Below are 13,987 nucleotides of genomic sequence, written 5' to 3'. Positions count from 1 at the left end.
AATAAGGCTGCCATCCCTAGAAGCCTTCAGGAGAGGATTGCAGGGTACTTCTATGAAAGTTTCATCCAGGCTCTCTCAGGAGGATGCAAGGGACATTGCTGTGTACATCAACAACCTGCTTTGCATGTCCCCTTCCTCTCCCAGCCTGATTCTACAGGGGAATAAAAGCAGATAACAATTCTACTTCTTTGTTGTACCGCTACCTCTTCTAGTATGAGTAAATTAATGAAAAGTCAGTAGCTGTGTCCTGCTAAGTTGGAAGTGCTGTCACTGTAATGGAAATTAACGTACATATTTACCTTCACTATAGTCCAATAAGTTCTGACAGTTGAGCACAGGTTAACTTGGCTTGTAATACTTGGTTCTGAGATAATTACAACATTCCTATCATGTTTTTGACTCCACAGTTATGGATATTTATTCTCAACCATAGCTTCTTTTTAATATGCAGCTTTTTATGTGCGAATTTCCTTATTTTTTTAATTACTAAAAGATTCATACACAAACACTAAACAAAAAACCCAAGGATGAATGCTCTCATGCAGTATCTCTAAGGATCTGAGGATATATAGCATCGGTCTTAAATAATGTTTTTAATTTGAATTTTTAAGGGCAGATATGCCATTACCCCAAAGTACCTAGAGTGGATCAGCTAGTCACCAGAGAAGCACAAAGCAGCCAAAGCATACTAGTAAATCTGTCCCTTAATTTGCAGTTTTAATGGCTTGTTTAAAGTCAATTTAAAGTCTTAATGGCTTGCTGTGTTAGTGAGACTGGTGCCTTGTTGCAGTTCTCTCAGATGTGTTGCCTTAATGTACAGTGGAGTTGAGGCAATGGTGCCATTGGAACCTTTCAAACACTTATGACCAAGCTAGCATGCTGCCCAACTATTACTGCTCTTTACAGATTCCATGTTACCTAGCAGTAAGAACTGTTGACACATGTCCAGTCTTCTTCATACTACAACCAATATAATTGTTACATGCAAATTAGGTGTACAGGAGGTGGTGATTGGTCGAGGTACTTTTTATGTCACAAAAAGTGGCCTCTTTTAAGAGTTACTTGAGCTATTGACCTGAGTCTGTGTAGCTTATTTAATCACAGCAATTAGGTACAACAATCATTAATAATTTTGTTTAATTACAACCTGACTTCAAATATGCACAGGATTTCAATTAATTTTAACGATTTGGAAAGTTTGAGTGTTTTGTTTTATTGTTAAAATATTTTTTGATAAAGAAAAGATGGGCTCAGATGCTACATTTCTTAAAGGACCCATTTTTAAATAGTTTTAATTCCAACTAATAGATTTATTTGTAAATTCTCAGAAAAAAACATTGTACTCAGAGTAAGTGTGGTAAATTTGGAGCGGATACACTGAATTTTTCGTACGAAACAGAGGTTGAATCCCCAATTTAAGTGTAAAATAGAACTCAGTAAAACGTAATGGAGTTGCAGTGCCTCTATAACTTTGTGTTGTGACCTAGACTCACATGGGAAATAAATTGTAAACAATTATTACATGATTTTGAGAGAAGAATTGGTGCCAAGAAAAATATAGCATGGTATCAGCCTTTAAGAAGTTGGGAGGGGGAACGGGAGGAAGGAAAAATTAAAAAAAAAAAAATACAGGCATGTTGATTTATTCTCATTACTGGGGAAAACATTAGCACAAATAATAAGGTGTTTAGGTGTGTAAGTCCATTGAGGGTAATAACATAGAAATTTATAGATGAACCTGAAAGTATTTTTATATGTTGTTATGTTTGGAGAAGGGAATACAATAGACATAGTGATTTTTGCCAGTGATACAATACATTTGGGAGTAAGAAAACAGGAGTACGTGAAATAGTATAATGTGCCCCAGTTTGACATTCTTTTTGTAGTGGTATTTTTTAATTACTTAAGTCAGAACAAATGAAACTTTTTTATGTTGAAGTTTGATCTACTTTTCTTTCTTGTTCAACTAATCAAAGAATGAGGCTATATTAACTGAGTTGGAAGGCCATCTGGCTCCAGTGACTGCAGCTGAGTTTTGCACCTGGGAGAGAAATATGCTTATATCAGTCTCTGAAGACAGAAGCTTTAAGGTAAGGAAAGCATACTCTACTTTTAACAAATGTAGTCTCTTTGGAGTAAAATGGGCATTTTTCCCTTTAAATACTTAACATAAGAATGGCCATACTGGGTTAGATCAGTGGTCCATCTAGCCCAGTATATGATCTTCCAACAGTAGCTGATGCCAGATGCTTAAGAAGGAATGAATAGAAAATGGCAATATATTTAGTGATCCCTCCCCTGTCGTCTAGTCCCAGCTTCTGGTAGTCAGAGGTCTAGGGATGCCCAGAGCATGGGACTGTGTACCTGACCATCTTGGCTAATTTCCATGGATGGACCTATCATCCAGGAACTTTGTTGCCCTTCTCTGTACTTTTTTGTTATGGGGCGACCTGAAATGCTCAAAGTATTGATGGTGGTATTCTCCAGTGGTTTCTAACATTCTGTTAGCTTTTTGGCTGTCACGGCAAATTGAGCAGATGTTTTCAGAGAACTATCCACAGGCACTCCAAGATCTCCTTCTTGAATGGAAACAGCTAATTTAGACCCATCATTCTGTATGTGTAGTTGGAATTGTGTTTTCTGATGTGCATTACTTTTATCAACATTGATATTTAATCAAGATGGTATAAAACAAATACTCATTGATTCCCTGTTCCTTAGTTGAACTGGTTGGGAATTTCCCTCAAAATGATTTTTTGAAGGAAAAAATTCAGGTTCCACAAAATCAAAATTTTCCTTCAGCAAAATCTAAATGAAATATTTTGCTTCAGGTCTGTTTGGCCCTAATTGAAATATTTCAGTTTGTTTAACTGAACAGAAAAGTTTGATGTTGACTACTGTGAAATGAAACTGCATCTTCCTATGCTGCTGCAGTGCCTCATGGGAGTTTTAGTTTAGGAGTTTTAGTTTGGATGCTTCATACCCCCATTCTCTCCTTTGGGCAGGTTCCTTGGCCAGACTACATCTTCCATGATGCACTGTGGTCTACCCTTTGCTCAAGTTACATGATGGGGAAATGTAGACTGGCTGTGGCGCCCAACCCATAGGGAAAAATTGGAGCCTGAGACAAGTCCTATGAGGTACTGTGGTATCTGAGGAAGATGCAGTTTAATGTCAAACTAACTCAAAACATCCTGTTCCAAGTCAGTTAAATACACTGAAATAAAATGTTTCAATGTAGGAATGTCAAAATGTTTCATTTCATTTTGACATTTCTGAATAAAATTCTTTTGTGACTTTTTGTTCAGTGAAAATTATTGTTTTGACTTCTTATGCCAAATTTGGACAAAACCAAATGTTAAAATATTGGAATTTCCTGCAGGATGGAAATCGGCTTTTCATTCAGATCTAGTCCTTTAATTTATCTTGGTGAAAAAAATAAGTGTATGTGTGGGGATAGTCCAGATCTTGTGGAAAGGAGTATATTGTCAAGAAAACACATCTGCGGAAAAAATTGCCCGTAGTTGTTACTTAGCTCTCATTTTGGTGTCCTCGCACTGCAGTGCAGGGGTCAGCCCTGTACATAGTTCCAGGAAGGTGGCTTTGCCCCTCTGAAAGTTCCGCGGCCACTGCTCGTCATCCCATATCTGCATCACAATCCAAGCCCACCACTCAGTGCCTGTTTCCCGAGCCCAGTAGTAATGGTCCGCCCTATGAAGCTGCTTAGTGAATGACAACATCAGTCTTGAATTGTTTCTTTCCGTGGCACACAGCAGGGCAGACGCCACAGATTCTTTTTCAGATTTGCAGCTCATGAAATACTGTAGGTTCAGCCACATTGTGTTCATAGTACACATCACAAGACTGGAGTGTAGTGCAGTATCCGTGCTTTCAGAGATGGCGGGTGCACAGTTTACAAGGGCCGGTTGAAAAGCAGTGTGAAACGTAGTCAGAAGCCCATGGAATGAAAAAACCTCTTATCGTGGGATGGTGAGCCCGCCTCCAGGCGCTGGGAGGGAGGGGGAGGTGCTGATTGGTGGGGCCCGCTGGTGGGCAAGGAGGCTCTGGGTGGAGGGGGAGGTTCTGATGGGGGGCTGCCAGTGCGTGCTAAGCACTCACCATTTTTTTTTTCCTTTGGTTGCTCCAGCCCTGGAGCATCCATGGAGTCAGCACCTATGCTCTTAGCAGCAAAAGGTGGCAATTTGCACAATGGGATAGATACCCATGGTGTACTGCTCTCTCTGTTGGTACTAGAGCACCACTTGTAGACGCGCTCCTCTGACGCAAGGAGCGTTATGTGAACATAGAGAATCGATGTAATTACAGTGGTTTATGATCGTCAATGGGACTTCAGTCGATTTAGGCCATGTCTATGCTACAAACTTAGGTCTGTTTACTCAAGAAGGCTTCAATACAAGTTTATGAATTTTTTAAATATAATTTCTCCCTCCTAATTAAGTCTAACAAATGCTGTAGTGGCAAGTCTTGAATTATTTTGAGACTGTACTTATATAAAAATAATACTCAAATATTGTAGTTGGAACATTAGCCACAATTAAGATTGAACAAGTTTTTCCATTCTAAGCCATTGTTTAGAATTAGTCATAACTTCCTTTCGCTTTTAGGTTTTGGATTGAAATTTCCCAGGCTAATTCTGTACCTGAAAAGAATATTTTTTTGAAAGCCTGTAAAACTTTGTCCATTTCAAAGTATGAGAACAGAGGAAAACACACTTTGTTCCATTATTAAAACATTCTTGTAAGTTTTTGAACAGTTCTGAAATGGCTGGAGACAGTTTTTTTAAATTTGTCTAATTTAAATTCTGTCACTGAGGCCTGCTCCACACTACAGAGTTAGGTTGATGTAAGACACCTTATGTCGACCTAGTAAATTCAGTACGCTACAATGTTCCTCTTGCTGACATCACTTGCCTCCTACATCGATTTAATAACTCCTCTTCTGTGAGAGGTGAGTGCTTAAGTTAGGTCGACACAGTGGCAGTGTAGACCCAGTGTTGCTACCTAGCAGCTGCCCAGCTGAGCATGCCAGCTACATGCTCCTGCCTGGCCTGCACAGGAAGTGGTGGATCTCCTGGGTCCATGGGGAGAAGAGGCTGTACAGGCACAGTTCTGATCCAGCCATAGAAATGTGAACATCTACGAGCAGATCGCTCAGATCACGGGGGAGAAGGGCTACAAGAGGGACCTGCAGCAGTGTCGCGTGAAAGCCAAGGAGGTGTGGCAGGTGTACCAAAAGGCAACGCAGGCAAGCAGTCACTCTGGTATGGTGCTGCTGTAGGCTGATCTATAGATTATGTATAGGGCTTCGTGTCTGTCACGGAGGTCGCAGAAGTCATGGATTCTATGACTTTCTGTGACCTCCATGACTTCTGCAGTGGCCAGTGTGGCTGACCCCAGGGCTGCCCAAGCAGCTGGCCCTGGGGACAGGTCCTCAGGCGTCCCTGTGGACAGCCACACGGGCCGTCGCTGGAGCGGCTCTGCAGCCAGGTCCCGGGGACAGCTGGAGGAGCTGCTTCTCAGTGGCCCCTGTCAGCTGGTGCCCCCCCTAGCAGCTGGCCCCCCCCAGACCCTCCCAGCTAAGATTTAGTCAGGGGTATTTATAGTACAAGTCATGGACAGATCATGGGCCGTGAATTTTTGTTTATATCCCGTGACCTGTCCATGACTTTTACTAAAAATACCCATAACTAAATTGTAGCCTTAATTATGGATTGATTATAGTGATTACTTAAGAATTCCCAGTTATCACTTTAGGGATGACAGGTTCTTGTCCCAAGATCAGGCCCAATATTGTTTATATTATTTTATAGTTGGGAACCCTGATGTGTACAGCTGCAACACTCACACTATAGGAACTCTTCTATATTTACAAATTATTTATTAATGCATTTAGCACAGTAACAAACACCCCAACTCAGTAACGTAGATAGAGATACTACAGAATGTACATCTCTCACCATCCCTTGCAGAACAATCTGAAATGCTAGCCATCATCATTTTCATCACCATCATCTTTCCCCCTCATCACCAGTGGCCATCATTCTGGCACCTCCCCAAGGGCTACATCTTTCTCCTACTGCTCCTGGGCTGGGATGCAACTTTTATAATATGTTATATTGACACCACTATATTTGATGCATATTCAGTATGGGTTTTCCCCTTCTTCTTTAATTGTATTTCCTCACCTTACCACTGTTGGAGTGTCCTCCTATAGGGTAGTATATCAGTAATCTCAACATATTATCATATATGTCAATTCATTGCCATGGCCCTCCTGTGGTTGGTTATCCGTGAACGTAACCTATGTACCTGTTATGAACATCAGTTCGTTGCCATGACACTCTTGTGGTTGGACTCATGTTCCTGTGGTCAGAAATTCACTTAAAACTCCAATTTCAGCTCCCCAATACTTGGGCTTTCCGTTAGACCATTGGTCTGTTCAAAGGTCACAGGCCTCAAGCATTATGCTAACTGAGGAAGCTAATGTCTTTCAGGATACAGTCATGTTGGTTCCTTGCATCATTTCTGAATATAATAAAGGCAAGCTAGCCCTATATGCTACAGTCCTCCCTTTGATAGGGTCATTGTTAATGAACCTATCACATAAATTTAGGGTCTACCCCTTTGTTTAAAGCCTGGCTTTTTACATAACATACTAGACGCAGGTAGAGGAGAATTGCCACCTGCCCAATTAGTATATGTGCCTTTGTCATGTAACAAAATTTTGACCCTGTGACCCTGCACTTCATTTGACCAAAATAATATATTTTTGATAATTGGTTATTACAATACTGGAATTTTCACTATTAAATGATAAGAGCCTCTTACTTGGTTAGCCTGGTAGGCTACCAGTGACGATAACGACAGATGCTGCTGGTACCTTCCTTCTGGCCACACAGCAGCGTGTTCATCTCAAACACATTGTATCTGTCAATGTACGGATACCCCTTTTCAGAATAACAGGCCATCGGTGGAATTTTCCCCATTTGGTGATAAACTACCAGAGGAGGTACATTGGTGGATTCATTGTAGACGTTGTCTTTAAGATGACCTATTGTGTGGATGACTCCTAAGTGACTGAACACATCGTTACCAGATTGAACACGACTAAGAGGTCTTGGATGGGACACACAAGGTTTTTCCATGATGTAATCTTAGTTAAATAAGAATTTTAATTAGTGAACAGTGTCACAGACCCCATACCTGATTGGTAGCAGTCTGGCATTACAAGCTTCCACAGAGCGGTCACCACTCGCTTCTCCACTGTCAGTGGAGCTCTCATTTTAGTGTCACTGCACCAGAGGGCTGGGGCGAGCTCCTTGCACGCTTCCAGGAAAGTGGCCTTGCGCATCCCAAAGTTTTGGAGCCAGTGTTTGCCATAACGATGCAACCCCACCAGTCAGTGCTTGTTTCTTGGGACAAGAACTGGTGCTTCACTGTGTTCAGCTGCTCCGTGAATGCCAGCAGCAACCAGGAATTGTTTTTTTCCATGGTTTCCAGCAGGACTATTTGAAAAGAATTGTCATATTCTGCATGGTGACTCTGGCGGCTCTGGAAATACTGCAGAATCAGGTGCTTGGTGTTTGTAATAGCGAAGACCTGTGCGGGATTCATGCTTCTGTAGAGATGGTGAATGCACAGGTTTGATAGGCTTTTGAAAACAGGCACGAAATATGGGATGTAGAAGAAATTAGGGGAGGGAGAAAACTGCATCATGGGACGTTCACACCACGTTCCCAGTCACCCCTGTGGGAATGTGTTTCTCCCATGAGGCTTGCAGACTCTTTCCAAAACACCAGGTGGTGAGTTGAACAGTGGGATAGCTACCCAAGGTAGCTCTCTGCATCAGTAAAAGCACCGCTAGTGGTGACAAGCTCAACTGACACAAGGACCATAGCATGGACATGCACAACCAACTTCATTACTGTGGTGGCTGTATGTTGACTTGACTTAGCTAAGTTGACTTAATTTTGCAGTGTAGACATGCCCTGAGTGTACTAGTGAAAATTGTTTTTTGATTTAGCTGAGTTAGGAAACTTTGAAAATTGCATTTTGCAGTAAAATTTTAACCATAATGTGCTATGTCATTTCTTAAGGAAGCTTGTGACTTGCATTTGTGCATGGCTAGCTTAGGCTTTGTCAGTACCCAAAAGTTGTACTAATTTTAACTAAATTGTTTTAGAGACTGGTTAAACTGGTGCAAGTTCCTTATGTGGTCACTCTGAAATCAGTTTGAATGTGTTTATGTTGATTTAGCTTAAGTTGATGAGGATCTGACATAAGTTAAATGTATAAAGCATTCTTAAACCCATTTAAATATATCCACACAAGAGGATAGCACTAATTTAATTAATCAGTTTCTAAAATGATTTAGTTAAATTGGTAAAATGTGTGTGTAGACAAGGCTTAAACTGTGTAGTGAACAAATACATCTCATAAGGAGCGTGTTGAACAGAATCCTGCCTAGTCATTGCCTTTGTAAATGTCTGTGTTTCTCTAGATTCATCCCTTGATGTAGATTTGTAGTTTGTCAGTTTGCAATGTTGTACTTTTTACTTCAGACATAATTTTTTCTTTTTCTTTTTCATAATTATCTAAATAAATATTTACACTTTAATGTATGTTTTTTTCCAAAGGTTTGGGACTATTGTACTGGATTGCTAATATACCAATCAGCAGTGTTAACAGGTATGGTTTTCTTTCTTTGTATCGCCTGCCTTTGAAAGGAAAGCATCTTGCACATTAAGAAAAAATAAGTGTCCACCTTTGTGGGTTGACATACTCAAAATAGCACAGTTAGCCAGTAAATACTAGGGCCATCATTTGCAAACTTGAAGTCAGTAGGAACTGCAGCATCTCTGAAAATATGGATTTAGTGCCAAGTTAGAAATTTTTGGCCTACTTGCATAAAATATAACTTGCCTAGCTAAAGGTATTGCATATGCACATTTTATCTGTGTTGGTATTAATGACATGCTTGAATTAGTGTCGTCTCATTTAGTACATATAGGTATGTTATGTTATACTAATCCCCATTATATCTGAGCACCTTGTTCTTGTCATTCATCAGATGTTATGTTTGGCACAAGGGAACCTTCCCATTTTGTGTGCATACTGTAATAGCTTTTACATAAAGGTTGTGTTAATATTTTTTTAGGACAATCACAATACATGGCATTTCCACGTTATTTATGCTCATTTTTATTATAATTAGGATACACATAACGAAAAGAGCTGTTTTGTTTTCTTTTACCACAATTTGAGAAGGCACATTAGCATGTACTTATTTCCCATTGACTGAATTGAGAGCATATTTTAAAATATAAAACCTGATTTATGTGTACTATAAAAATAACTGCATATATATATATATATATATATATTTTTTTTTTTTACAGCATTTCCTTTGCTAAGTCTGTTCATTGATGAAGAAAATAAACAGATTATTACAGGATGTGCTGATGGGCAGGTGAGAATCAAGCAAATGCTGTAAATATTAATTTTTGTCAAAATATCAAAACATTTAGGAACATCCTGTGTATCAGGAAGTGTCTCAATCTCTGTATTTGGAATTGTTACAAAGACAACTTTAATTAGAATAATTCACTGCTCTGAACCTTAATTGTTTTGATTACTTATGGCATAGAACTGAGCTTTAAAACTAAATGGAAAAACTTTTCTAAATACATTGGTAAAGCTGTCTAAAATCACATATCAGTAAAAGAATATACTGTGTATGCAGATTGAGAAGTTGCAAGTTTGTTTTAAAATGAGGTGTGAAAATCAATTAATTTTTTTATTTATTGGCCAATCAGTATGACTTACAGTCTAAGCTAGAAGTATATGGGCGAGTCTTGCTGGGAATCCTTGCAAATTGAGATCTGTGGTAATCTGTAGTTTAGTCAATCTTTAAGATTTTTTTTTTTTTAAACATTTGCTGTAGCCATAAAATGCTTTATTCACCCACTGCACCAGTTCAGAGGAGTGTGGAGAAAATGAAAGGCTAAACTTTTGTCGTGCCTAGAAAACATAAGCAATAAAGGACATATATGAGCCAATGAGATATCACATGCAAAGTTTCCAAAGGTTTCTGTAACATTTTATAATCATTTCAAAAAGATGATGGGGGAGATTTTCAAAGGTACAAACAGGAGTTAGATACCTAACTCCCATTGAAAGTCAATGGCGATTAGGCTTCTAACTGCCTCCTGAACTTTGAAAATCTTCCTTGCTATTGTTAAAACATGAATACATGTGATTGACTCTTTGTGTTATAAATTCTGCACTTGTGAAATTAAAATTTCCTAAAATGTGCTGTTTAAGCAATGAGATGCTCCAGTGAGAGAGTTAAATGGTATTTATGTTAATTAGGCTGATAAACTTGAGACCAAACACTCCACACTGTGCATGAGTGTTATCGTCAATGTCAAAAACCTGATGCTGTGACTGATTCTGTCGTCCTCCTTCAGCTTTGGATCTTCAGTTTGCTCAGTGGACACCAGTACCGTTGTGTGGTACATATAAACTTAAAGAAAGAGCGAGATAAATTCTACAGCAAAACTGGAAAATCTAGACAACAATTAGGTATTGTGATGTTTCTAGAACACTTTTCTATGTTATGCTTTAATACATATTGTATGCTACTGAATGTATTCTCTTCCTAACCACCATTAGTTGAATTCTGCCCTCAGATTTTCATGTACAACTGTCACTGAATTCAATAGGAGTTAAGCACGTGTATCTAGGAGAACAAAGCTTGCCCTTTGTATGTGTATATCAAACGCTGTATTTTGTGGATTAGATACTGTTCTCATTGAAGTCAGTGAGAGGTTTGCCAGAGGCTTCAAAGGAGAGCAGAATTGGGTCCTGTTGAGTTATTCATCACTTGTATAACTGGAATAAACATTTGTTAATTCCTCTAAAAGTTCTAAGAATCTTTATTTTTGCTGTTTACTTTTCCTCCCACATCAGTGTCTCTGCGTCATAGTGACTGTTTCCATCTGATAATGACAGGACTAGGTTTCTGAGACCAGTCACCCTAAAATAGCAAAATAGAGTGGCATTGTTTCAGAGAGGGATGAGGTGTTTCTAGTGTGCTGGCTCTGGTAATCCATCTGCTGAAGCAAAGGCCTCTAAATGTGATCCCTCTTCATGCTAGTACATTGCGCTACTACTGAGTTACCCTTTTATTTCTTTATTCCATTTCAGTCCATTCCATTTCAGTCACTTTTGATCCATTTCACTAGTCTGATAATAGTCAATGTCTATCTTCTTTAGATCAAATACAGAAGTTTTCTAAGCTGTACAGCACCAATGACATGAGTCCAGAAAAAACAGTGGAAACAACATTGCCAGTCCTCAGAATTGAACACTGTGACCAATCAATAAGTTTAGGCAAAGAAGAAAACTTGTAAGTGCAATAAATTATCATTGACTATACGACTGAAAACCATGCCTAGCAATTTGATTTTGGCTTTCAAATTACTTTCACTGCAGGCTATTCTAATTTCGTGATACAATAATAACATTAGTTCATTCATTCAGTGAGATGCAAGCCCTAGTAATTTATTCTTACTTAAGTGGCATATACAAAATAATTTACAAAATAAAAAATTAGCTTCTACTCTGAAAAGTAATTCTTTTTTTTAAGAGGTATTGTGAGATTCCATGTTTATTATCTCTCTGTTTCCAAATCAACAGTACTCTGTTTGCAGATTAAAAAGAAACGAACTTTTTACAACTACCAGCACTGCAAACTCATCTTGGAATCTAAAAGTCACGCTTGGTTCTTTCCTTCTCATGCATTGCTGACAGTGCCCATGGCAACACTTGTGTGATCTCTGTGCTTTCAGTGGGGTTGTAAGGGTGTAACTCATTGGCCTTGCAGTTGGACTCTATAAACTATTTTGTTGATGTACAAAAAGGAATAGAATCCAGCTGCCTCTCTGATAGTTTTATTTGCTCTGCCAGGTTACCAGCAGTGAAAATAAGCATTTGCTAAATTTTATCTCTAAAGTTAGCAGCAAAGACTCTGAATATAGACAGGGAGCACATCTGTGGAGTAAGAGGGTGCCTGCTGGACACAGTATTTAAAGTTCAACCACACTTAAAGGGCCTGAGGCAAACTGGAAAAAGCAAGACAATAAGTAATAGTCAAGCTTGCTACTCAGGATCTCCTTGTTTATGTCAAAAATGTTCAGGGGTCAGGTCTGTTGTAATCTTATGTTTCACCTATGCAGCAGTATGTAGGAAATGTCAAATTAAAGATGAAGAGGCAGCCTAACTTAATTTGTTCTGTCAGTTACAGTCATATCCTTAATGTTGTAAGTGTAGCTTTTTATTTCATTACCTTTCTTTTTTTAAAGAACTTTTCCACTGACATCCCACTGAAATTGATTGAAAGTGATTTAATTACTGCTGTGGCTGTACGTTGACGTAATTTAGGTTGACTTAATTTTGTCGTGTAGACTTGCCCTGAGGGTATTAAGTTCTAACAAATCTTGAGTTTTTTTTATAAAAGAAGTCATATACCTATAGAAGTCTAAATATATTAGAACAACATTGTAAGCTTTATCAACGAAACTTGTGATAGTATCCAAAAACTATATCAGGCGTGAAAGTCCTATTTTTCATAAAACCATGTTGATTGGCATTAATTATGCTACCATCCTTTAATTCAACTCTTAGTGTCCCATAGTGAACTTTCCATTTCGCCTTGGATTGATGTCAGACTAACTTATTTATGATTCCCTGGGTCATCCCATTTTAAATATTACTCTAACATTAGTTTTTTTTCCAGTATTCTAGAACTTATCCAGTGTCCAATGATATGTTAAAATTGACATTAATGATTCAGAGTGCTCTTCTGGCTAATTCTTTTAATATTCTTGGGTGCAAGTTGTTCAGTCCTGCTGATTTAAAAATGTCATGGGAAAAGCATATCTCTATTCACAGGGCTTTGCCCCTGCCAAACTTCAAAGATCTGTTGTGAACAATGGAGGTATTACAGCTTAAAAAACAAAAAACAAAAAAAATACCCTCAAGATTTTTTTTTAACATAATGTTGTGCAATCTAAATATAGGGTGCTCTACCAGATTTCCCTATAAGAGCTAATATTGCACAGTGGAGGTTTGTTTAGTTGTTGAATTGCTTTCCAGTATACTGGTATAGTTGAAATGGTATAACTTCCCTAGTGTGGACGCAGTGAGTACGTCTACACTTGCAGCACATGCAGAATACAGACACTGCATGACCAGTTAGAACAGGTATAAACAGCAGTGTAGATGGTGAGGCATGGCTTAGGTGAGTAGAGTGCCCTACACATCTGAACCCAAGGGTATGTACTCTACATGACTCTCTACATGCCCAAGCAGTGCCTCGCAGGTCTAGCACTGTACTATTACATGCCTTCCCCACGCTGGCGCCTTTTCCCACTGCTAGAGTCTTTCATGGCGGTGGGGAAAGGCTCTGGCACCTCCTTGCTGCCGGAGCCTTTCCTTATTGCCTCCCCCCTGTTGGAGCCTTTCACTGCCACAGCTACACACTACAGTGAGTGAGGATGCAGCCTGCATTTCACTGTGGCATGTACACACACTGCCACAAGTGTAGACAAGGTCACAGTTATACCCATGTAAAAGCCTATGTACTGGTATCACATATTCCTATGTGGGAAGGGTAATAAAGCAGTATAAGACACCTTTCTACTGTTATAACTGTGTCAATTAGACGGGTTGTACCGATATAACTGTTTCAGGTTAAAAAAAAAATTACACTCTTAATGAAATAGCTAGGCTGCTACAAAGACTGTTTGTAGACCAGGCCTGGGAGACCCCTGCCTTGTCTTTTATTGATTGATATTAAGGTGACATTGTTCTGGGTAGGGATATTGTTTTGAACATGTAAAATGTCTAACTCTGTAATAAACTCTGTAGCTCTGTAATAAACTCTGTAATAAACTAACACTGTA

At 39.0% G+C, this 13,987-nt stretch overlaps 1 protein-coding gene across 9 annotated transcripts in view; it reads left to right on the top strand.

Annotated features, from left to right (window-relative positions):
• The window catches only part of WDR27 (WD repeat domain 27), a 189,414-nt gene that overhangs the window by 19,349 nt on the left and 156,078 nt on the right, over positions 1–13,987 (top strand). For all 9 annotated transcript variants that reach the window (XR_012158137.1, XM_073337965.1, XM_073337962.1 and 6 more), the window contains 5 exons: positions 1,977–2,090; positions 8,657–8,708; positions 9,419–9,489; positions 10,490–10,604; positions 11,298–11,430. Coding sequence is in view for 8 of the 9 variants with exons in the window: in XM_073337965.1 (XP_073194066.1) it covers positions 1,977–2,090; positions 8,657–8,708; positions 9,419–9,489; positions 10,490–10,604; positions 11,298–11,430 (485 nt within the window). In the remaining variant the exon portion in view is untranslated. The remainder of the gene's footprint in view (positions 1–1,976; positions 2,091–8,656; positions 8,709–9,418; positions 9,490–10,489; positions 10,605–11,297; positions 11,431–13,987) is intronic.

The sequence above is a fragment of the Lepidochelys kempii genome, chromosome 3 (assembly GCF_965140265.1).
Source record: "Lepidochelys kempii isolate rLepKem1 chromosome 3, rLepKem1.hap2, whole genome shotgun sequence".
Classification (NCBI taxonomy): Eukaryota; Metazoa; Chordata; order Testudines; family Cheloniidae; genus Lepidochelys; species Lepidochelys kempii.
The sequence above is the reverse complement of the archived record's forward strand: the minus strand, read 5'-3'. Positions and strand labels throughout refer to the sequence as shown.